This window comes from Dendropsophus ebraccatus, chromosome 3 (genome assembly GCF_027789765.1).
Source record: "Dendropsophus ebraccatus isolate aDenEbr1 chromosome 3, aDenEbr1.pat, whole genome shotgun sequence".
NCBI classification, from domain to species: Eukaryota; Metazoa; Chordata; class Amphibia; order Anura; family Hylidae; genus Dendropsophus; species Dendropsophus ebraccatus.
The window spans coordinates 188,233,314-188,259,309 of NC_091456.1; the positions used below are offsets into that span (position 1 = coordinate 188,233,314).

The window sequence follows — 25,996 nt, forward strand, 5'->3', positions numbered from 1 at the left end:
AGATGTCGCCTCCCACTTTGCTGATGTTCTACAAGCATTGATTTCACAATAAAACATTTCCCACAATGAGAGCATAAAAACTGCGTCAGTGCTGTGTGAATGTTTTAATATTTAATAAGACTTGCTTTCAAAGTATAACATTTCTTACATTCTGAACATGAAAAATGCCGGCCCCTGTGTATTTTTAGATTTCCAACAAGACTTCACTTTGCCTTGAAACACTTCTGGGCATGAAACAGACTTCTTTCCTGCCTGCATCCTCTGAGGTTTAACAAAACTTGTGCTATAATTTCAAAATTTCCGCAATCATTACATGAATCAGGAATCGCCCATGTTCTGGTTGATGATGATTAACAAGTTCTGGTTTTCTTTTACATTTACGGCATTCTGAACATTAAAATGACTTCTCCCCTGTGTGAATTCTTTGATGATTAAAAAGAGTTGATCTGTGAGCAAAACATTTCCCACATTTTAAGCATAAAAATGGCTTCTCCCCTGAGTGAGTTCTGTGATGTTGAACAAGACTTGATTTCACAATAAAACATTTTCCACATTCTAAGCATGAATATGGCTTCTCCCCTGTGTGAATTCTTTGATGGTCAACAAGTTTTGTTTTCCGAGCAAAACACTTCCCACATTCTGAACATGAAAATGGCTTCTCCTTTGTGTGAATTGTTAGATGATTAAGAAGATATACTTTGAAAGTAAAACATTTTCCACATTCTAAACATGAAAATGGCTTCTCCCCTGTGTGAATTTTTTGATGTTTAGTAAGAGATGATTTCTGTGTAAAAGATTTCCCACATTCTGAACATAAAAATGGCTTCTCCCCTGTATGGATTTTTTGATGGGAAATAAGATTTCCTTTCAAAGTAAAACGTTTCTCACATTCTGAACACGAAAATGGCTTCTCTGCCCCATGAATTGTTTTATGGCAAAGAAGATTTGATTTGTTTCTAAAACATTTCCCACATTCTGAACATGAATATGGCTTCTCCCCTGTATGAATTTTGTGATGTTCAAGAAGCTTTGATTTCCTAGTAAAACATTTCCCACATTCAGAACATGAAAATGGCTTCTCCCCTGTATGAATTTTGTAATGATCAAGAAGCTTTGATTTCCTAGTAAAACATTTCCCACATTCAGAACATGAAAATGGCTTCTCCCCTGTGTGAATTTTTTGATGGAAATTAAGACTTGATTTCTGTGTAAAACATTTCCCACATTGCGAACATGAAAACTGAGGCTTTCCTGTATTTGCTCTTTGATGTTCATCGTCCTTTCTGTAAATATCAGCTTGCTGTGATGGATCAGAAAATGGGACTTGTATAACAGGATGAGATGAGAGATCTTTGCTGTGAGGGGCTGAGGGTGTATCTGGGATAGTGGACGGCTCCTCATATGTATCTTGTTTGATATGATCCTCTAAGAAGAACTGATGTCCCCATGAGCTCCTGGTAGAATCATCTGCAAAGGAGAAAACAGCATTTCTCTTATTTCCCAGTAATAGAAGCTTAAACATATTGCAGACATGGAAAGTTACTCTTTTTTAGGTAACATAACAAGAAAAAACAGGACTATTGACCCCCTACAAACCATAAAGACAGCGATCAGACAATGATCGGTTCTTCGCCTCTTGTTGTCTTTATTACATGGAACGATAATCGGGTGAATCTGCAGATTATCACTCCGTGTAATAGAGCCCTAAGTGTCCGTATGTTCATATAGTTCATGCAGGTAACGTATAACTGAGCGTGTATACACAGCACCAGCATTTAGTTCCCGCACAGACTGCCCCAATACTGTATATGTAGAATGTATAAACGATTGGTTCATATAGTTTATGCAAAGCCGATGCTGGTTGCTGTATCTGCAGAGTGGGTAACATGATCATACATAGTACAAGTACATAGACGACAAGATGGTCACTATAAATAGTTACAGCCGGTGACTGAGGAGAATGTGTGAGTGTTCTCTGCATTTAGTGGTCACTACTCACCTGGGCGGTTACCTGTAGTGATGTCCTCCTTATACTGCTCATCACTGCCGTATTCTGCCTCGTCTTTAATCATGTGTATAGCGTTAATACCGTTCAGATCCTTCCATGTTGTGATGTCCTCCTTATACTGCTCATCACTGCTGTCATCTGTCTCTTGTTTTACCCTTATGTCTGTATCAATAATAGGGATTAGATCCATTCTTGTAGTTATGTCCTCCTTATACTGCTCATCACTGCTGTCATCTGGCTCTTCTTTTAATATTACGTCTATAGTATTAAGAGACTTCAGATCCTCCCCTGTAGTGATGTCCTCCTTATACTGCTCATCACTGCTCACATTATTTGTTGGAGCATTGATATTATTCCCATCTTCCCCCTGATTCATAAGATGTGAGAGAAATATTGTAGAAGTCATCAGACAGTAGAAGTCAGGTGGGATGTACAGATCATGGGGAACATCTCCATCTACCTGATTCTGTGGAAGAAGAGGACGGGGACATCTCTCTGGTGCTGTTCTCTTACTGGATCTGACTGGAGGGAACACATACAGAGACTGAATTCATTCTTTCCATCCAGATAATACAGAGAGGAGGTGTGTATATAGTCCTGTCTATTACCTGCTGATGGGAGGGGCTGCTGATCCTCCAGCATCACATCCTTGTACTGATCCTTGTGTCCTTCTACATACTCCCACTCCTCCATGGAGAAATAGACCGCCACGTCCTGACACCTTATAGGAACCTGACACACACAATGATCACACAGTCATCCCCCCCACCCTCCAGTGGTGTTACTGTATAATGTCCCAGCATTCCCAGCAGCCACAGTCTCACCTCTCCACTCAGCAGCTCCACCATCTTGTTGGTGACTTCTAGGATCTTCTCTTCCTCCATTTCCTCATGTATCAGGGGCCCCGGGATTGGGCTCAGGGTTCTTCCCCATCCTTCACACCCAGGGGCCCCACAGCGCCCACTAGAGGACTTCTTCATTATTGTGTAATCCTGTGTATGGAGAGACACATTACTATCACTCCATCCATTCCCAGAATCCCTCACCTCTCCAGTCCTATCCATCTGTTATTCCATAGATAAGAATGATGTCATGATGACATCACTCCCAGAATCCCTCACCTCTGCAGTCCTATCCATCTGTTATTCCATAGATAAGAATGATGTCATGATGACATCACTCCCAGAATCCCTCACCTCCCCAGTCCTATCCATCTGTTATTCCATAGATAAGAATGATGTCATGATGACATCACTCCCAGAATCCCTCACCTCTCCAGTCCTATCCATCTGTTATTCCATAGATAAGAATGATGTCATGATGACATCACTCCCAGAATCCCTCACCTCCCCAGTCCTATCCATCTGTTATTCCATAGATAAGAATGATGTCATGATGACATCACTCCCAGAATCCCTCACCTCTCCAGTCCTATCCATCTGTTATTCCATAGATAAGAATGATGTCATGATGACATCACTCCCAGAATCCCTCACCTCCCCAGTAAGCAGGAAGAGTATGTGTAGGGTGAGGGTTATTATCCTCTCGGCCATCTTGTCTCTGTCTCTCTCCATGGTTGATGGGTCGGTCTGTTATATAGAAGATATCAGCAGAGGATCCTGGAGAGATGAATAGAAAGTAGAGGATACAATTAGGGCCGTTTTAATACATTGGTGGGCCCAGTGCACAGGCCTCAAGAGTGCCCCCCCCCCAACCCAGCGTTATCAGAATCGGAGCTCCACACACAGTATGATCCCCTGTAAATGACCCCACACTGTATTAAGAGCCCCAATACATATGGTAGTTACCTCGTAACGATATCACCAATGATACCATTATACAATACCGCCACACCATGACCACTATCACTACAGCCCTATAACAGTTACATCCATTTATTTACAGGGGGCGTCTTCTCTCATCAAAGTCTTTCACCTTTTCTTTCACTCCATCCAGCATGGGTCACCTTGAACTCCAACACATACAGTAGTAAGGTCCCCTGTACCCCTATACAGTAGTTACCCCCCTATGTACCCCTATATAGTAGTTATCCCCCTCTTTCTCCCTATATAGTAGTTACACCCCTCTGTGCTCTCCCACAGCTGTGTGCTGCCCCCAGTAGTAAAGACAGCTGTGTGCTGCCCCCAGTAGTATATAGACACCTGTGTGCTGCCCCCAGTACTATAGACCACTAGGTGCTGCCCTCAGTAGTATGTAGCCCCCTCTGTGCTCGCCCCAGTTATATATACCCCCCCGTGCATCCCCCAGTAGTATATATACCCCCCCCGTGCATCCTCCAGTAGTACAGATACCCCCCGTGCAGCCCCCAGTATATATATCTCCTGTGCTCCCCTAGTAGTATATACTCCCCCTGTGCACCCACAGTAGTATGTATATCCCCTGTGCTCCCCCAGTAGTATATAGTCCCCCTGTGCATTCCCCAGTAGTATATAGTCCCCCTGTGCATTCCCCAGTAGTATATATACCCCCCTGTGCACCCTCTAGTAATATATATATCCCCTGTGCTCCCCCCAGTAGTATATAGTCCCCCTGTGCACCCCCCAGTAGTATATATATCCCCTTTCTCCCCCCAGTTATATATAACCCCTGTGCACCCCCCATTTATATATATATATATATACCCTGTGCATCCCCCAGTTATATATATATATCCCCTGTGCGCCCCTGAGTAGTATATAGCCCCCATGTGCGCTCCCCGTTATATTTACCAGTTATATATACCCCCTGTGCGCCCCCAGTTATATAAACCCCCCTGTGCACCTTCCAGTTGTACTTATATCCCCAGTGCGCCCCAGTAGTGTATAGCCCCCCTGTGCGCTCCCCCAGTTATATATATACCCCCTGTGCACCCCCCCAGTAGTATATAGCCCCCCTCTGTGCTCCGTTATATATACCCCCCTGTGCACTCCCCCAGTTATATATATACCCCCTGTGCGCTCCCCTAGTTATATATATCCTCCTGTGCACTCCCCGTTATATATACCCCACTGTGCACCCCCCCAGTAGTATATAGCCCCCCTGTGCACTCCCCAAGTTATATATAGCCCCTGTGCACCCTCAGTAGTATATAGCCCCCCCTGTGCACTTCCCAAGTTATATATAGCCCCTGTGCACCCTCAGTAGTATATAGCCCCCCTGTGCCCTCCCTCTGTTATTATACCCCCCTGTGCGCTCCACCAGTTATATATACCCCCTGTGTGCTCCCCCCAGTTATATATGCACCCTATCCCCCCCAGTAGTATATAGCCCCCCCCCCTGTGGCACCCCTAGTAGTATAGACCCCCGCTGTGTGCTGCCCCCCGTTATATAGCCCCCCTTTGTGCTCCCCCCTCCCATGTAGCGAATAAAAGAAAAAAAAAAAAAAACACTCTATACTCACCTGGGTCTGCACGTTTCTCTTCTCAACACCTCATCCTTGGGGCTGCAGGCAGTGCTTTGCCTGCGGTCACAAGAGCCTGCTCTCCCCTCTCGCGGTGTCGGTGCTGATACCACTACGAAAGAGCGGCCTCTTGTGACCGCAGGCAAAGCACTGCCTGCAGCCCCAAGGATGACCGACAGGGAGGGAGCCAATGGCTCCCGACCTGTCAGTGCCGCTACTGCTGCCTGTACCTACAAGCGCTCATAGCTACAGTGCAGAGCGCAGCAGCAGGCGGGGGGCCCTGCAGGGAACGTCATGGATGGGTAACTTACCCATCCCGATGGCGCCCCCCTGGCAGGCTGGTGGCCAGAGCCCTGTGCGATCCCACTGGTCGCACAGAGCAAAAGTCGGCCCTGCGCAGGGTGGGCCCCTTTAACCAGTGGGCCCGGTGCACGTGCACCATGTGCCCCCTGGTTAAAGCGGCCCTGGATACATTGTAGAATAAAGAATGGGAATAAAAAGTACAACTTGTCCGGCAAACAACAAACCCGGCACAGCGATAGAAAGAAACAAGTTATGAATGTGTAAAGACGTTCAAGCAAAAATCCAAAAAAAAACAAAGACATTTCATCCTCACAAATCAAAACTACCCAGTCCTGAAGGGGTTAATCCTCCCGCTGTCCCCCAGCTCCTTCCCTCCGCCTGCAGAGCTGTACAGGAGCCGTGTGCTTCCCCTGTGCTTCCAGGACCTGCCATGATGTCACAGTCATGTGATCAGTCACATGGAGGAGGAGGAGTCACATGATCAGGGGCTGCTGCTCAGTGTATGCAGGACTCTGCTGTGCTGGATGAGCTGAAGTGATGTGTATGCAGCAGAGCTGTGTGTGTGTGATGTGTGTGGAGTAGAGCTGTGTATGCAGTGTCGGACTGGAGTGCCTTGGGCCCACCCTTCAGCCACCGCACTTATCTATGGTAACATTAATAAGGGTCCATTAACACGGCGTGATATGGGGCAGTGTGGGGCTGCAAACGATTGCTAATCAGCAGGGCAGGAATATATAGAGATGTGCGGCCGACAGCAATGATTTTTACAGCCGCACAAAAGATCAAATCAGCCGACTATGGGGCATTTGCGTGTCAGCTGATCTCTGACACGTTTACATGGGGCTTCCTGGGATTGGCTATAGGACAATTTTCTTTGTATGATAACACTGTATACTTAGATACAAAAGTCATACAGCTACCAATAACACCAGTATATAAAGAGCAAATATTACCGCCATACTGATACTGACCAGATCCTGTATACTGAGAGTGATATTACCAATAATACCAGTATATAGGAGGGAAATATCACCATACATATTACCGCCATACTGTTACTGACCAAATCCTGTATACCAATATTACCAATATACAAGGGGGAAATATTACCGCCACACCACAACCAATACGATAACTATATTGTTACTGACCAGATCCAGTATACTATATAGGGAAAATGGATGACAGTGTCCAATCGTGCAAACGTTTCTTTTTATTCCTCCATAAACAGACAATGTAGTAACGTTTCAACTCGTCTGACCAGTACATGCAAATTACATACTTATATAGCACAAACCATTTAGCAATAATCACATATTAAAACACACCTGAACAGACTCGCTCCACGTGTGTCCTAAGCTAGCCGGCGTTCCCTAGCACTAACGCGCATGCTTCGGCTTGACCAATAGGCTCACGGCGTCTAGGGAACTATAGTAACGGAGTCACCTGACTCCATGACATGTGTCGTCCACCGGATCACATGACACCTACGTCAACCCTTGGGCGTGCCCGGCACAAAAAGAGAAAAAGAAGGAAGTAGAAAAAAGCAGAAGAAAAGTCGAAAAAGAAGTCCCCGATGTGCCGGCATCCTACAGTATTACCGGGGGTTGGATGCACGGACATAAAGACCGTCTACATTTACTAATCAATAACCATCCATAAATATGGATGGCTAGCGGGGCTTCCTCTTTCACTAGAGATAGATGGGGCCTATACAGGAGACTGGATAAAAAAACCCCTTTATTAAATAGACACCAACAAAACAAAAAAACGCACAAAAAAACGCATGCAGGTGTGAACTAAGTCTTCCACTTCAAAAGCTTTTTATTTCTCAGGACACACGTGTGGCACCTCCGCTGTTCAGGGTTCTAAAATCCAAAAAGAACCAAAATTAAAATTATCATACTGATAAAAACATTGTCATATTAACACTATACTCCAAAGAATTAATCCACATAAAGAAAGTCCCTAAATAAGGGAAGAAAGAGAAAAGTCTAAATTGAGGCCCCTTGGGGCTAACGTCTCCAATGTGTGAATCCAGCGCAATTCTTTTGCCATAAGTAATTTCTTTCTATCGCCTCCCCTTCTCAGGGGGGGTACATGATCAATTACACGAAATTGTAGCTGGCTGATGGTGTGCTTGGCTTCACGGAAATGGTCTGGAATAGGCAAATCCGTCATATTCGTTCTGATGGTACTCTTATGTTTAGTTATTCTATTTTTTATGGGCATCGTGGTTTCCCCCACATAGTATAACCCACATGGGCAGGAGATCACATACACCACAAAGCTGGAATTACAGGTGTATCTCTCCTTGATAGCAAACCTCCTGCCCGTGTGGGGATGATTGAAGCTATCACCCCTTACCAAATTGCCACAGCACGAGCAATTCAAGCAAGGAAAGTTGCCTTTCTTTGCTGTTGACAGAACGGTTTGTACATGTGTTTTAGGAGCCCCTATGTCTGATTTGACCAACCGGTCTTTGAGGCTCCTGTTTCTCCTAAAAGAAAGAAGGGGACGTTCTTTAAATGACTGCACCTCTGGGCATCCATCACTCATGTTTATTAAACATATGAGCAATACGTTTGCTGTGAGGACTAAAAGTCAATACACACGGTATTCTCTCACCACCACTAGTGTCTCGGGGGGCCTGGTCAGTAATTCTGTACAATCCATCAGCTTTGCTCTTTCCTTATGGGACCTTACCAAGTCTTGGGGATAACCCCTATTTACAAACTTTGTTACCATATCCTCCAATCTAGGATCCACCTGTTCTTCTACACTCACTATCCGGCGTACCCTCAACATTTGGCTCCATGGTAGGGCCTGGGGTGACAGCTCTGATAGTAAAGGAGGGTATTTTTGTCTGTGCTCTTAACAAAAAAGTCTGTCTCTAGTTTTTCACCTTTTTTAATTACAAGCGTGTCAAGGAACTGCAATTGTGTGTTAGACGAGACCATAGTAAATTTCAATGTTTCATGTATATTATTCAACTCATGCAGGAACTGATCCAGCTGTTGTCCACGACCCGGGTGAAGTCTGCGTCCAGAGGGAAGCCAGATCCAGTATACTAAGACCAATAAAACACAGTACCGGATTACAAGCAACAAACACCACCACCACATACTGACTAACACCACCGCTGCTACTGAATAAGATTCACTGTACACAGGTCACCATCACCTCATCCAGTCATATAGAGGTGGACGCAGCTACACACAGGTTGTATACACCATATACATTACAGTGCAAATATATCAGGTGACTCACAGGGGACGTCTTCTCTGATCAGAGTTCTTCCCTTTTCATCTTCTTCTCCATCTGCCCTGGGCCATTATGAGAACTTCTATGAGCCACGAATCCACAGAATCTGCCAGACAGAGATATTAGGCTCCTCACACTGTCACCATCCTCATCTCTCTACAAACTGCACATCTGTATTGGCCCTGTACGCCCTCATTTAGTAGGAAGCCCTGACTCTATGTATGTATGTATGTTTTTTTATATATATATATATATATATATATATATATATATATATATATATATCCCTTACAGTATATGGTCCCCTCTGTGTTGTCCCCATTATAGATGGCCTCCCCTGTGTTGTCCCCCTTATAGATACCCCCTGTGTTGTCCCCCTTATAAATGGCACCCCATATTGTCCATCCCCCTATAGCCCTCTCATGTTGTCCATCTCCCCCTATAGCCCCCCCATGTTGTCCTCCCCCGTATAGCCCCCCCTCATGTTGTACATCTCCCCCCTATAGCCCCCCTCCTTTTATCCTCCTTTTAGCCCCCCCCCTCATGTTGTCCATCTCCCCCCATAGCCACCCCCCATGTTGTCCATCTCCCCCCATAGCCACCCCCCATGTTGTCCTACTCCCCCCATAGCCACCCCCCCATGTTGTCCATCTCCCCCCAAAGCCAGCCCCCCCATGTTGTCCATCTCCCCCTATAGCCAGCTCCCCCATGTTGTCCATCTCCCCCCATAGCCAGCCCTCCCAATGTTGTCCATCTCCCCCATAGCCAGCCCCCCATGTTGTCCATCTCCCTCCATAGCCAGCCCCCTCCCAATGTTGTCCATCTCCCCCCCATGTTGTCCATCTTCCCCCATAGCCAGCCCTCCCATGTTGTCCATCTCCCCCCCATGTTGTCCATCTCCCCCATAGCCAGCCCCCCTAATGTTGTCCATCTCCCCCCCATGTTGTCCATCTCCCCATAGCCAGCCCCCCTAATGTTGTCCATCTCCCCCCATATCCAGCCCCCCAATGTTGTCCATCTCCCCCCCATGTTGTCCATCTCCCCCCATAGCCAGCCCCCCCCCCCATGTTGTCCATTTCACCCCACCATGTTGTCCATCTCCCCCCATAGCCAGACCCCTCCCCCATGTTGTCCATCTCCCCCCATAGCCAGCCCCCCCGTGGGTCTCTTCTCCTCTCTTCTCGGACAGATGAGCAGCTCCTGGTCCCAGGCAGCACCATCAACACTGAGCTCCGTGCGCGCCGCAGCGGCTGGGACTTCCGGTATGCACTACGTGAACCGGAAGTCCCAGCTGCCGCACTGCGCACAGAGCTCAGTGGTGATGACGCTGCCCGGACCAGGAGCTGCTCATCTGTCGGGGCGGCGGCAGGCTTGTGATCGCAAGCAAGACGCTGCTTGCGGTCACAAGAGTGATTGACAGGGCGGGAAGCCTATGGCTTCTCGCCCTGTCAATGGGAACACTGCTACATTTAACTGGAAGCAATCTTGCAGTTAAAAGGGAAGGTGCGGGCCGGCAATCGGCGGCTGAGTGGGCCCCCCCAGGAGCACGGGGGCCCCTGCTGCGTGGAGACCGTGTTCCCTGACTAGGGGGCGGGGCCTACTCCTGCCCGGGGCCCACCGGGGAACCAGTCCGACCCTGCGTGTATGTGTGTGTTATATATGCCTGCAGCATATAATGTACATGTAGCTGAGCTGTATGTGTGTAATGTACATGTAGCTGAGCTGTATGTGTGTAATGTACATGTAGCTGAGCTGTATATGTGTAATGTACATGTAGCTGAGCTGTATGTGTGTGTAATGTACATGTAGCTGAGCTGTATGTGTGTAATGTACATGTAGCTGAGCTGTATATGTGTAATGTACATGTAGTTGAGCTGTATGTGTGTAATGTACATGTAGCTGAGCTGTATGTGTGTAATGTACATGTAGCTGAGCTGTATATGTGTGTGTAATGTACATGTAGCTGAGCTGTATGTGTGTAATGTACATGTAGCTGAGCTGTATATGTGTAATGTACATGTAGCTGAGCTGTATATGTGTAATGTACATGTAGCTGAGCTGTATGTGTGTAATCTACATGTAGCTGAGCTGTATGTGTACACAGTAGGGCTATGTTCACACTACGTATATTTTAGTCAGTATTGTGGTCCTCATATTGCAACCAAAACCAGGAGTGGATTGAAAACACAGAAAGGATCTGTTCACACAATGGTGAAATTGAGTGGATGGCCGCCATATAACAGTAAATAACGGCCATTATTTCAATACAACAGCCGTTGTTTTAAAATAACAGCAAATATTTGCCATTAAATGACGGCCATCCACTTAATTACAGCATTCTGTGAACAGAGCCTTTCTGTGTTTTTAATCCACTCCTGATTTTGGTTGCAATATGAGGACCACAATACTGACTGAAATATACGTAGTGTGAACCCAGCCTCAAGCTGTATGTGTGTAATGTACATGTAGCTGAGCTGTATATGTGTAATGTACATGTAGCTGAGCTGTATGTGTGTAATGTACATGTAGCTGAGCTGTATGTGTGTAATGTACATGTAGCTGAGCTGTACGTGTGTAATGTACATGTAGCTGAGCTGTATGTGTACACAGTAGAGCTGTATATAATGAATGCTGCTAGTTAGGTAATATTAGGATAGTAATGGTGAATTTTAGTCTAATACAAATGTACATTATTTATGTCTCTAAGTCTTCGGTACCTTTGGCCGAGCAGCAGATCATCTCTGTAAGGTGTAACAGTATACATGTACTATGTGGATTGGGATATGCGGCACTGTCAGTGCTGAGGGTGTCGATCTCCGTACTATAAAACAGCTGTAAATAAATGACATGATTGTCGTTGGATAGTAAAAAACTAATTATCAAAGATACGATGAGACGGCAAGAAAACTGGTGCCGCTCCTGGATGTAACATCCTGGATGTTCTGTAAGAACAGAGAAGGCCTAGTGAATCCGTCCCGTCAACAGCAAAACCATACAAGCACTATAGTGCATTACAGATTCTGCTTTTCAGAACTACAGCGGTAAGTGTGTTTCAAAATGTATTAACTTTTTTTTTTTTAAAACCTTGAAAAAAAAAAAAAAGATTTTTTCTCATAACTGTATGCAGTGCTCTAGAACCCCCCCCCCCCCAGTCAATGAGTCATTAGAGCAAGTATCAAAGGTTCATCGGTTGCAGCACCTTCCAGCGTACAACGGACAATGGGAGGATCTCAAACAAAAGACTTGCTAATGTCTAGTGCGACTGGATGATGGAATCACTCAGATCTGAGTTCAGAGGTCAGATCACATCTACAGGTCCCCTTAGGGCCCTATTCCACCGGACGATTATCGTTCAGATTATCGTTAAATCATTCGAATCTAAACGATAATTGTTCGGTTGAAATGCAGTTAAAGATTAACGACCGAACGAGAAATCATTGATTGCTTTATAAGACCTGGAACTATTTTTATCGTTGCTCGTTAGCAAAACGTTCGCAAATCGTTCGCATTGAATAAGACTTTGTTCGGTCATTCGCAGCAGATACGAACGCATTAGTGAAGAAATAGCGAAGAGAAAACGATCGCAAATACGATCATAAATAACGATTATCGCTCCATGGAAATGAGTGAACGTTTTCAGGTCTTTTGCAATAGCGGTCGTTTGAGATCGTTAATCGTTAACGATTATGCGAACGATAATTGTCCGGTGGAATAGGGGCCTATATATGACTACACCTATATTTACTGCCCTCTGAATAAGGAGATGATCAGAGCATGATCAGAGGGTGACAAAGAGGAAAGGAATGCTGGCAGCACGTCAATGAGCACAGCACCTTGAAAGTTATCATTTGTAGTCACAACACACAAGGAGAAGAGAGCCAGGAATCTATAAACAATTTATGGAGAATAACACATTGTGCTAGCTTGACTGCGCAGTACAGGAAACTGCTACCATTTATGGACTGGCCTACCAGAGTGTGACATGCTTGTGTCTTGTGACTTGGAATCCTGTCTGTATTGGATGTTTACATTTCTTATGAATATACTACGCATGAGTAGAACCGCCCCATATTTTGACTATAAAATGTGATTAACATAATAAAACTTAGCTATTAATCCAGGCTTATAATCATGATGCAATGTCTTATCTGTGTCTATGATTTATAAGTGACGAGTTGGTAATACTGCAGGTTACAGCTCTAGATATATTTAAAAACCATCCTATACCTGGGTATTTGACTTTTCTCCATATAGACGGGTCAACATCTAAATTTTTAGCTGATTTCAAAATCCTGAGCCCTAAACTGCAGTATGAGTGAAGGATATCTACTTTCCAAAAAGTGTTGGAGCTCCTAAGACTAAAAAAAAACAGCAAAACTTATTCCCCCAATCATATCCCCAGCCCCATGCTTATCCTCAGCACCAGTTCTTTTCCACAACCCCAGTCCCTTTCAAACACCAGCTCCCAGCCACCTTCCTTTTCACTTCACTTTCCCCAGGGCCATTCAATTGCCAATCCCATGCCCCAGTTATTTCCACAGCCCATCATCCAACCCCCTATCCTTTGGCCACTCTACACCTACCCATCCCTTATTTGTATCATCTTCTCACACCCCAACACAATGTTTGACTCCCCAATGTATATCATCCCCTATTAAGACACTTCCATTTCCCACCCCTTGGCCAACATTAACCCAGCTTTTCAGATTCATACTCCCTCCAACCTCCCAACCCCTTTGGTGACCATAGCTCCCAGGGACATGGCAGTGATCCGCCAACTCAGAGGCCACCAATGGCAGCAGCTACACATAAGCAAAACCCAACCTACCAGCAACTTGGCTAAAATAACAGGATTTTTTTTTCTAATTAAAATGTTATTAAAAACAAAACAGTTCATAACCAAAAATCTTTAAGTTTAAAAAATATTCCCCTAGTCATCCTCCACGACAGCACCACAGGAAGTTGACCCCATGCCCTATAGGGACAGGAAACAGAAGCAGAGAAGTTAAAAAGCCCCTCCCTACACCATACTGCAGTGTGTTTCCGGTCCCTGCAGGACAGGACAGAGAGGGGCTGCAGGGAGGCGCTGCCTCCGTGTAGTCTGAAGATTGGGGCTGAAGAGGATCGATTGAAGTGTCTCCCCCCCCCTTCCTGGTCGTCTCCTTCTTCCCTCCGCCTATGGCAAAGCTGGAGAGCATTCTACCTGACCCGGTCCCTGGCTCCCATTCTGCACTGGACTTCAGGCAACGTTCGGCGGCTCCCTGGGACACCTGCGGCAGATACACAGAACGGCGTCCGGAAGTTTGTTCTGAGCATGCCATCGCTATGGTGCCGGATTAGAGTTTATCAGCCTGTATGTTCCACTGATCTACCAATGAGGCAGCTTCAGGAAGTGCATGAGGTAGGACCTCCAATGAGAGGGGATTATTGTGAGGGGGAGGTCCGGTTGCTAATTTATAAGCCACCAGTTACCTCTCTGAGGTGTGTTTAAAGGGGTTATCCAGTGTTACAAAAACATGGCCACTTTCCCACTACTGTTGTCTCCAGTTTGGGTGGGGTTTTAAAACTCAGTTCCATTGAAGTAAATGAACTGGAGACAACAGTAGGGGGTAAAGTGGCCATGTTTTTGTAGCGCTGGATAACCCCTTTAAACTCTTGTGCAGTGTTTGTACTAGCAACTATGCCTGGAGCTGAGATTTCTTCCTGTTCTGAATCTGTGGGCCACCCCCTCCAACCCCGGCTCAGTAAATGTTTGACTCCTCCTCCACCTATATCACTTTTTTTCCTAAAGTAGCATTCTATTAATACATAGGAAGAAAGAGAAATTCGTCCTTCTAAGTCTAAAGATAAGGAGAGATAAGGATAAAGAGGAGAGAGAAAAAAAAAACCTTCTAGGAGATGTGCGCTCTGTAACTCCAGACTTCCCACTTCTCTAAAGAAGCTGGTTTGCCAACCCTGTCTGGATAAATTATTAAAGAAGGAGCAACCATCACCAATGGACAAAATCAGAACTATGATTTGTGAGGAAATTCTGGCTTCCACGAGCTCCCACCCCAAGTCTCTTTCTCCTTCTTCCCCTCCTCCTCCTTCTACTTCTTTTTCTGCTCACCCTATGCAAGCTGCTGTTAAGAGGAAGCAGGCCATAATAAAAGACTCGTCCGAGTCTGAAGAAGAGACTGGACCTGAAGAGTTAGGGTCCTATTCCACGGGCCGAGCAGGGCCCAATCAACTATGTAAACGAGCGCCGATCTACTAGATCGGCACTCGTTTACTGGGCCTATTCCACGGCCCGATGATCATTGAGCGAGGGCTGCAGGGACATCGGTACCGATGTCCTTGCAGCCCTTGCGCCATACATTACCTGGCAGGAATTCTCCTCCGGTCCGTCTTCCACCCCGGGTCTCGCGCGCTCTAGCTTCAGAATGGCCTGTCAGCTGACAGGCCACTCAGCCAATCACAAGCCGCGGTGGTCCCGGCCTGTGATTGGCTGAGTGCTCTGACAGCTGACAGGCCATTCTGAAGCTAGAACGCACGGGACCCAGGGAAGAAGACGGACCGGAGGAGAATTCCTGCCAGGTAATGTATGCTGCGATTCTCAAATTGTTGGTCGCCCGCCGCGCACCGCTATTCCACTGTAGCTATGCGCGGTGGGGGACTGATGATTTTAGGTCTGGCCCAAAATAAGCGATCAGCCGATGACACTATCATCGGCTGATCGTTCTCTCTATTCCACCAAGCGATAATTGGCCGAATTGGGCCAATTCGTCCGATTATCGCTCCCGTGGAATAGGCCCCTTAGAGGAAAGAGAGCTTCTTTCTAATCCTGGGGAATGTAGAAAATGGGAGTCAAACCTGTAGTTTATGGCTCGCCTCAAGTAGAATGACTTCAAAAGGGGTTCTTTAAAAAAATGGAGATTTATTGCTTCTTCTTCAAAAGTAATAAAAGTTACAGAAATGAACAGCTGGAAAAGTCTTACAGTCCTAGTATTTGTCAGTTCATATGAAGTGAATGGTCTGTTTGCAATGCCATGATAGTTTTCAGCAGCTGTAGATTGGTTTCAGCGTCCTTCATCCTTCACCTGTCCCGTCATGGAGCTCATCCTTCTGAAGGCCCAATCCTTCTTGTGACATAGGGCTCATACCTTCTCTACAGCCCTGATCCAACCCAACCTCCATCTTGGTGACTACCATTTTATATAGGGTTCATGACTGTAACCGTCCCCCTTTTGGGTGTGTCTTGTATAAGTGCGTTTCTGTTTATACCCTTTTAAAACGACTACAAATATAGATATTGCTGTGTTGCTTATGTATCTGTCCAACCTATACACGTCTCCCTAGTATACAGTGAATAGAATATGATATTATAATGTCAGTATTACAATTTCTTTATACAGTGAATAGTGTTGTGCTATTATGGTGAGGTCAGTAGTATATATGACTTATATTATATTATACCCAGATATTGTTCATTGTAAAACACATCGTATTTAACAGGGAAGAAGAATACAAAAGATTTGTCTTCTCAGCTTTTATGGATGAGCTCTTACAAGCGGTAAGAGCGACTATGAATATTCAGGATGTTGAAGAATCCAAGTCAGTTCAGGATGAGTTGTTTGCAGGACTAGGCGCAAAGAAGAGAAATGTCTTTCCGGTCCATGAAAATATCCAAAACATTAAGGAAGAATGGGAAAATCCAGACAAAAAATTCACCATGCCAGGAGAACTTGGGGTGAGATTTCCATTTGAAGAAGACAAAGTCAAGCTTTGGGAAGAAATTCCTAAGATTGATGTACAGGTGACTAAGAAAACAACACTCCCAATTCAAAGACTCAGCGGAATCAGTAAGAGTTGCAGCAAGATTGGCAGTATTGTCCAATACTGCACACAGGGCTTTGTGGCTGAAACACTGGTCGGGAGATGCTACATCCAAGGCAAAGATTTGTTCTATTCCCTTCCAGGGGGAGTACGTGTTCGGTCCGGCATTAGATAAGATTCTTGAAAAAGCCTCAGAAAAGAAGAAAACTTTTCAAAAATATAGAAGAAGACCACTTCTTTTTCTTCCTTTCATTCTTTTCGTACGCAGTCTCAAAATCAGGAAAGTAGAGGAAAAGGAATGTCCAGACAATGGAGTTATCCTAAAGTAGGGAAAGGCCAAAACCTCTTCTTTAGTTCCAACAAACCCTCCACCTCTGAAAAACAGTGACTGTCGTGTGGGCAGCCAGCTTTCAGTATTTTACCAGGAATGGGCCAGGATCTCCTCCAATGGCTGGATTCTGTCTTCAATTTAACACAGATTCAAGATAGAATTCAACTCCTTTCCACCTCGAAATTATGTGGTCACGAAGCTTCAGAGTTCATTTCTTCAAAAGACTCTCGGGGAAAATATGCTCAAGCTTCAGGATCTAGGTGCAATAATTCCTGTGCCCAGAGAGGATCATACATGAGGTTATTATTCCCAACTACTCCTGGTGAAGAAGCCGAACAGTTCATTCCGAACCATTATCAATCTAAAGCTGCTCAACAGGTTAGCAACCTATCATCGGTTCAAGATGGAATCAGTAAAGTCCACCATACCGTTCATAGGGTTAGATCATGTAATGGCAACGATCGACTTACAGGATGCTTATTACCACATCCCAATTTATCCTGTATACCAAAAATTTCTCAGTTTTGCAATATGGCACAACAGTTTGTTTGTCTACCTTTCGGGTTGGCATCAGTTGTAGCTTTTCTGAGGGAAAAAGAGATAAATGTCATCTCTTATATAAACAATTTTCTTATTATTGCCAGATCCGGCCAGATCCTGGAAGGAGACATATCCGCTGTGTCAGAACTTCTCCAGAGGCTGGGTTGGATAATTAACCTCCAGAAGTCGGACCTCACACCATCACCCAAAAAGGTCTTTTTGGGGATACTACTGGACTCAACTCAGAAGATGTCTTTTCTTCCTCACGACAAAGAAAAGACCTTCACCTTAAATTTCTCATTTCAGGAAGAAAAACAGGGTCTTGATAAGGACAGCCATGTCCGTCTTGGGATCCATGTAGGCTACCATCCCAGCAGTGGCTTGGGCTCAGGCACACACAAGAGTTCTACAACTGCACATCCTGTCAGTATAGGATCACAATCCTCTAACTTTGGACAGAACAATGACTCTCCCTGGTCAGGTGAAAGAGTCTCTCTCCTAGTGGCTCAACAAGAGAAATCTCAACAGAGGTGTTCTGTGGCATCAGTACCCGGTAATTCCAGTAACTACCGATGCAAGCAAGCGGGGCTGGGGCGGGGCTGGGAAGCCTGAGTTGATCAGCACTTATTTCACGGCAGGTAGCTTGAGAGAATGAACCTTCACTCTTAAAATTACCGGGAGCTTCCGTCCATTTGGGAGACACTGAAGGCTGCTCTTAACCTCATAAAATCATCGCATGTTTGAGTTTACTCGGAAAACACGACCATTGTAGCACCAAGGGTCACCCAGGCAGGGAGCTCTTCAACATCTGGTGGGGAAGATCTTCAGCTGACACAAATAGTCAGAACATAACAAAATGAACAGAGTTTGGACAAACAAACAGCACGGAATCCATTGGTCATCAGCTAACTATGTAATTATCAGTAATATGCAAATGAAAGTATTCCTGATCAGAGGATTAGAGGGTGATACTTTAGGATATAGAAGAGGTTAGAGAGTCCTTCAGACGCATGTATCTGTTAGCGAAATAGATAGTGGAAGCATGCCGACCCCACTGTCCCCACACTTTTACTTTTGGATACCAAATATTCATTTAAAATACTAGTATTAACCAATGCTTTCCGCTCCCCTATAGTAGGTGGTCCACGATCCATCCATCTAAGGGCTTAAAAAGGAACTGTCACCCCCCGTGCCGGGTCAGAGCCCGGCCGACCCCCCGCTAGAGCCCCTTATACTCACCTTGTTCCTAAAGTCCTGCTTCTTCGGCTGGTCCCGGGACGAAATATCACCGTGGGAAGCCCAGCACGCGCGCTGCTGAGGTGAGTCGGACGCTCATAGAGAATGACTGCTCCATTCATTCTCTATGAGCGTCGGACTTATCTCAGCAGCAGGAGCGGGACTTCGGGAACAAGGTGAGTATAAGGGGCTCTAGCGGGGGGTCAGCCTGGCTCTGACCCGTCACGGGGGGTGACAGGTGTCCTTTAAGGGGCTACCTATCAGGGTGGTGTGGTGCTCTCTCTCATCTGGAGGCACCCCGTGGCAACAGGCTAGGGACATCTGGCTATTCCTGTGTTTTGAGACTTGCAACCGAGGCTCCACCGACTCTTTTTGTGCATATTGAAAATTTTGGGGGCATCAGTGGAGACTCTTGAGTACTTTATTGGAATTTTTTTCACTAATCTCCTTGAGTTCAGTGATTGCTGTCTTTTGTCTATTGCTTTTCTGGCTAGAAACATGGCTTCACGTATAAAGATGACTTGGTGGTAGGTCCAAACCTTCTCATCCACAATTCCTAACAGGCAACTCTTAGGTTCCACCACAATCAGGCTCGGTAGTATCCTGTTAAGTAGTACCATCTGTATCAGGTTTACATTGTAGTAGTTCCCACTTCTGTGATTTGTGGACAAGAAATGACACCCCCCTAGAAACAGATGTCTGCCAGGAGTGGGCCGACCATTGGACCCAGGGTTTGTTTAACTAGCGATATCTATCTGAGGTGAGATGGGATTTTTGGATACAAACTATGCGTCTACGGATATAAATGTGTATCATGGATCGTTTGTGAGGGTTCCCCCGCAATGCCTATTATTATTATTATAATTTATAAAGTGCACTTAATTCCAGAGCGCTATACAGGCGACAGGGGTAACAAACAAGAACATTACAAGATCAAACACATTACATGAAGGCAGATTACAGACTTATACATGGGGAAGAGGACCCTGCCTGCGAGGGCTCTATAAGGTAATGGGAGAGAAACAGGAGGTAAAGTGCAGCCAGTCAAGTGTGATGCAGAGTTATTGTAGGTTGTAGCCTTGTTTAAAGAGATGGGTTTTCAGGTTACTTTTGAAGGACTTAATGGTGGATGAGAGACAAATGTGTCAAGGTAGCGAGTTCCAGAGTATGGGGGAGGCTCAGGCAAAGTCTTGGAGGCGGTTGTGCCAGGTACGAACAAAAGGGAGCGCAGACGGAGGTCACTGGAGGATCGAAGGTTGCGCGAGGGACGGTAGCGAGATATCAGGTCAGAGATGTACGGAGGGGACAGGTTGTGGACGGCCTTGTATGTCATGGTCAACAATTTAAAGTGAATACGTTGGGCAATGGGGAACCAGTGGAGGGATTGGCAGAGGGGACAGGCAGAGGCAAAGCGAGAGGAAAAGGGGATTAGTCGGGCAGCAGAGTTTAGGATAGACTGGAGGGGAGCAAGGGAGTTAGATGGAAGGCCAGAGAGGAGAATGTTACAGTAGTCCAAGCGGGAAATAATGAGAGCATGTACCAGCAGTTTGGTGGAGTCAGGGGTGAGAAAAGAGCGGATTCTGGAAATGTTTTTGAGGTGAAAGCGGCAGGAGGTGGTCAGGGCCTGAATATGTGGTTTAAAAGACGAAGCAGAGTCAAAGGTGACCCCAAGGCAGCGGACTTGAGGGACAGAGGACAGAGAGCAGCCATTAATAGTGACTGACAGATTAGACGGTAGGGTGGAGCGAGATGGGGAAAAAATGATAAGTTCTGTTTTGTCTATGTTGAGTTTTAGAAAGCGGAGGAGAAGAAGGAAGACATGGCCGACAGACACTCTGGAATCCTAGATAGCAAAGAGGTGACATCGGGACCAGAGAGATAGATCTGAGTGTCATCAGCGTAGAGGTAGTACCTCTATGATATGTCCCAGGCAGGCCAGAGGTGTAGATGGCGAAGAGAAGAGGTTCAAGGACAGAGCCTTGGGGAACACCAACTTTGAGCGGACGAGGAGAGGAGTTAGTGTGAGAATGGGAAACACTAAAAGTGCCTCTGACATTCCAGGACATAACTTTAAAGGAGAAGTCTTGTGAAAATTTTTATTAACCCCTAGCCAACTCAGGACGTAACTGTGTGTCATAGAGCTGCTAGGGGAGTTAAGAGGGGATCTGCGCGGCGACCGTGCTCTGAACCACCTTGTGGTGGTCTAGTGGTGCCATCACGGAGGACAGGTCCGCCGGAGGTCTGCAGCGTAATGGCGCTGATCCCGGCTCGGTAATCTATTGCTCTCGGCTGCAGCAGCAAAAAGCAATAGAACACCAATCTCATTGATCTATGCAGTATATCTATAGTGCATAAATCTCAATGAGATCAATGTAGTTATACTAGAAGTCCCCCAGGGGGTTTAACCATAACTAGAAGACAGAAGTTAGTGTGTAAAAAAAAAAAAAAAAAAGAAAGATTTTTTTATTAATAAAAAATCCCCTTCCCAAATAAAAATCAGAACCACCCCTTTTCCCATTTTATAAAAATAAATAAATAAACATGTTTGGTGTCGCCGCATGCTTTTTCACCTGTACTATTAAATTATGACATTCCTGATATTGCACGGTAAACGGCGTTAGCGCCACTAAATTCCAAAGTGCAAAATTAGGCATTTTTGGTCTCATCAAATCCAGACAAAATTGTGATAAAAAGTCGCCTATATGTAAACAAGGTACTGATAGAAACTATTATAGGTTTTAATTTTTTAAAAGCCACCAAATAAAGTAAGAGTTGCACAAGTTACATATCGTCATAATTTTACCCTACGGCGAACAGCGTAAAAGCACCTCCCCCCCCCCCCCCACAAAAAAAAAATGCTTTTGTTTTTAAATTTCGTCACACATATAATTTTTCTCTGGTTTCACAGCATATTTTATGCAAAAATTACATCTGCAATTGCAAAGTACAATTAGTAGTGCAAAAAATAAGGGCACATGTGGGTCTCTAGGTGGAAAAGTACAAGCGTTACGGCCTTATATACACGAGGCGGAAAAAACGAAAGCGCAAAGATAAAATTTGGCCTGGTCTTCTAAGGGTTAAAGTATTGTATTGCCCCCGAAAATATATACAAATCACCAATATACACTTATTACTGGAAATGCTTATAAAGTGCTTTTTTTCCCTGCACTTCCTACTGCATCAAGGCTTCACTTCCTGGATAACATGGTGATGTCACTTCCTGGATAACATGGTGATGTCACTTCCTGGATAACATGGTGAGGTCACTTCCTGGATAACATGGTGATGTCATGACCCGACTCCCAGAGCTGTGTGGGCTGTGGCTGCTGGAGAGGATGATGGCAGAGGGACACTGAGGGGGGCAGGGCACTGGAGGGACACTGAGCATCCCCCTACCATCATCCTCTCCAGCAGCCATTATCATCCCCAATTATCTAGCCGGAAAATGATAGAGAACTTAGGTAATCACATCTAAGTGTGCGCCAAGACTTATGTGAACTTTGCAATACACCAACACAGAATAGTCCCGCACTGAGGACGGTGAGGACGTACCTGGGCGTCCCGTGTCTGTTGAATGCATCAGCTGTGAGCTTCAGCATGTTACATATAAATGAAAAATAAAGAAATATATGTCATGAAGACAGTTGTGAGTATTTTGTGCTCTGGATTCTCCGAGCATGAAGGTTCCTTTCGGACCGCGTGAAATTACTGATTGGTGAGCTAACCATTTATTTTTTCCATACTTGGTGTATTACATAAACTTTGCAATACAGTGGTTTAAATAATGAAGCATACAATTAGATTGTAGGAAGAGTAACTGAAACAGAAGAATGGTACCATCTAGTGGTCAGACATGAATATGCAATCCTACACATCAGAATACATTGGTATAGTCAGGTATAATCAGTGACTGGTAAGTATCCCTGAGTGTAGCGCCCTAGCATCCAAATTACACAGTCCAGGCAGCATGTTTCTCTATACTGCTAAGGGAGACAAAAGATGGAGACTCGGTAAGCAGAATCACGGACGGGGCCGTCTACAGCGAATCCGCTCATCCTCCTACTGTGCTGTAGAGAAGACAGATCTGTCACCATCCACAACTCTGAGGCGCGCAGGGTATGTAATAGAATACGGAATGTCAAGTTCCTTAAGGCTATGTTCACACTACGTATATTTCAGTCAGTATTGTGGTCCTCATATTGCAACCAAAACCAGGAGTGGATTAAAAACACAGACAGGATCTGTTCACACAATGTTGAAACTGAGTGGATGGCCGCCATATAACAGTAAATAACGGCCATTATTTCAATATAACAGCCGTTGTTCTAAAATAACAGCAAATAATTGCCGTTATATGGCGGCCATCCACTCAATTTCACCATTGTGTGAACAGATCCTTTCTGTGTTTTTAATCCACTCCTGGTTTTGGTTGCAATACTGACTGAAATATACATATACTGACTGAAAAATACGTAGTGTGAACGCAGCCTTAGTCTGCGCTTCACTGCAGTGAATGTGGCCCTTGTCTTCTGGAGGTCAGCAGAAAAGTCAGGGAATATGGAGACTCAGGCCCCATTGTAGGTAAGGTGTTGTAGCTTTCGGGCCAGCCAGAGTACAACATCCAGGTCATTACAGTTTAACATACGGGCTAGGAGTGGTCTCGGCCCCAGGTGGTGGTGGTCTGGTTGGGACTCTATGGGCCGTTCAATAGCAAAGGCCCCGGGTCTGTTCCCTCTGTGCGCTCAGGGAGGCCAATGATGCTCAGGTTATTGCGCCTCAGGCGGTTCTCTAAGTCATCAGCTTTTTGTTTCCACATATTTGTGGATTCTTCTAGACTCTGGATGGAAGTCAGGCCACGCCCCCACGTTCTGATTTTCTTTTACAGCATTTACTGCATTCTGAACATCAAAATGACTTCTCCCCTGTGTGAGTTTTTTGATGACTATAAAGACTTGATCTGTGAGCAAAACGTTTCCCACATTTTAAGCAAAACAATGGCTTCTCCCCTGTGTGAGTTCTTAGATGTTCAACAAGACTTGATTTCACAGTAAAACATTTTCCACATTCTGAACATGAAAATGGCTTCTCCCCCGTGTGAGTTCTTAGATGTTCAACAAGACTTGATTTCGCAGTAAAACATTTTCCACATTCTGAACATGAAAATGGCTTCTCCCCTGTGTGAATTTTTTCATGTTCAACAAGTTTTCTTTTCCACGCAAAGCACTTCCCACATTCTGAACATGAAAAAGGCTTTTCCCCTGTATGAAGTTTTTGATGCAAAATAAGATTTCCTTTAAAAAAAAAACGTTTTCCACATTCTGAACATAAAAATGGCTTCTCTCCTGTGTGAATTTTTTTATGTCTAGTAAGAGCTGATTTCCTAATAAAACATTTCCCACATTCTGAACATGAAAAAGATGGGACTTGTATAACAGGATGAGATGAGAGATCTTGACTGTGAGGGGCTGAGGGTGTATCTGGGATAGTGGACGGCTCCTCATATGTATCTTGTGTGATATGATCCTCTGAGGAGATCTGATGTCCCCCTGAGCTCCTGGTAGAATCATCTGCAAAGGAGAAAACACCATTTCTCTTATTTCCCAGTAATAGAAGCTTAAACATATTGCAGACATGGAAAGTTACTCTTTTTTTATGTAACATAATAAGAATGATCAGATCTGTTCCCATCCACAGGAAGTGTCAGGGAGAAGAATCTAGAAGCTGGAGGCCGGGGAGATGACGTCCTTAGTAGTAAAAGTAAGGGAAACTCTTCTCAAATAAAAAATAGGACTATTGACCCCCTACATACCGATAACATGTTAGAAAGACAGTGATCAGACAATGGAGCCCTAAGTGTCCGTATGTTCATATAGTTCATGCAGGTAACATGTAACTGAGCGTGCATACACAGCACCAGCATGTAGTTCCCGCACAGACTGCCCCAATACTGTATATGTAGGATGTATAAACAATTGGTTCATATAGTTTATGCAAAGCCGATCCTGGTAGCTGTATCTGCAGAGTGGGTAACATGATCATACATAGTACAAGTACATAGACAACAAGATGGTCACTATAAATAGTTACAGCCGGTGACTGAGGAGAAGGTGTGACTGTTCTCTGCATTTACTGGTCACTACTCACCTGGGCGGTTACCTGTAGTGATGTCCTCCTTATACTGCTCATCACTGCTGTATTCTGTCTCTTCTTTATTTATGTGTATAGTGTTAATACAGTTCAGATCCTTCCATGTTGTGGTGTCCTCCTTATACTGCTCATCACTGCTGTCATCTGTCTCTTCTTTTACCCTTATGTCTGTATCAATAGTAGGGATCAGATCCATTCTTGAAGTGATGTCCTCCCTATACTGCTCATCACTGCTGTATTTTGTCTCTTCTTTATTTATGTGTATAGTGTGAATAGAGTTCAGATCCTTCACTGTAGTGATGTCATCTTTATACTGCTCATCACTGCTCACGTCTGTCTCTGGAGCATTAATATTGTTCACATCTTCCCCCTGATTCATAAGATGTGAGAGAAATATTGTAAAACTCATCAGACAGGAGGAGAAGTCAGGTGGGATGTACAGATCATAGGGAACATCTCCATCTACCTGATCCTGATCCTGTGGAAGAAGAGGACGGGGACATCTCTCTGGTGCTGTTCTCTTACTGGATCTGACTGGAGGGAACACATACAGAGACTGAATTCATTCTTTCCATCCAGATAATACAGAGAGGAGGTGTGTATATAGTCCTGTCTATTACCTGCTGATGGGAGGGGCTGCTGATCCTCCAGCATCACATCCTTGTACTGATCCTTGTGTCCTTCTACATACTCCCACTCCTCCATGGAGAAATAGACCGCCACGTCCTGACACCTTATAGGAACCTGACACACACAATGATCACACAGTCATCCCCCCCACCCCTCCAGTGGTGTTACTGTATAATGTCCCAGCATTCCCAGCAGCCACAGTCTCACCTCTCCACTCAGCAGCTCCACCATCTTGTTGGTGACTTCTAGGATCTTCTCTTCCTCCATTTCCTCATGTATCAGGGGCCCCGGGATTGGGCTCAGGGTTCTTCCCCATCCTTCA

At 45.1% G+C, this 25,996-nt stretch overlaps 2 protein-coding genes and 1 pseudogene across 2 annotated transcripts in view; all 3 read right to left on the reverse strand.

The window, feature by feature from the left end:
• The window catches only part of LOC138786597 (zinc finger protein 208-like), a 646,972-nt pseudogene that overhangs the window by 102,355 nt on the left and 518,621 nt on the right, over positions 1 to 25,996 (reverse strand).
• LOC138786860 (zinc finger protein 585A-like) overlaps positions 1 to 25,996 on the reverse strand; it is a 90,147-nt gene that overhangs the window by 32,124 nt on the left and 32,027 nt on the right. The window lies entirely within an intron of this gene.
• LOC138786864 (zinc finger protein 84-like) lies at positions 90 to 24,562 on the reverse strand. The gene is made up of 3 exons (XM_069963932.1): positions 23,813 to 24,562; positions 22,996 to 22,999; positions 90 to 1,240 (listed from the first exon to the last, which is right to left on the reverse strand). Exons 1-3 carry the CDS (start codon positions 24,556 to 24,558, stop codon positions 395 to 397), a joined length of 1,596 nt encoding a protein of 531 aa, XP_069820033.1. The 5' UTR covers positions 24,559 to 24,562; the 3' UTR covers positions 90 to 394.

Excerpts from the sequence above, each read along its gene's own strand:
- LOC138786864 (XM_069963932.1), bottom strand. The coding sequence starts at position 24,558 with ATGTTACATAAAAAAAGAGTAACTTTCCATGTCTGCAATATGTTTAAG.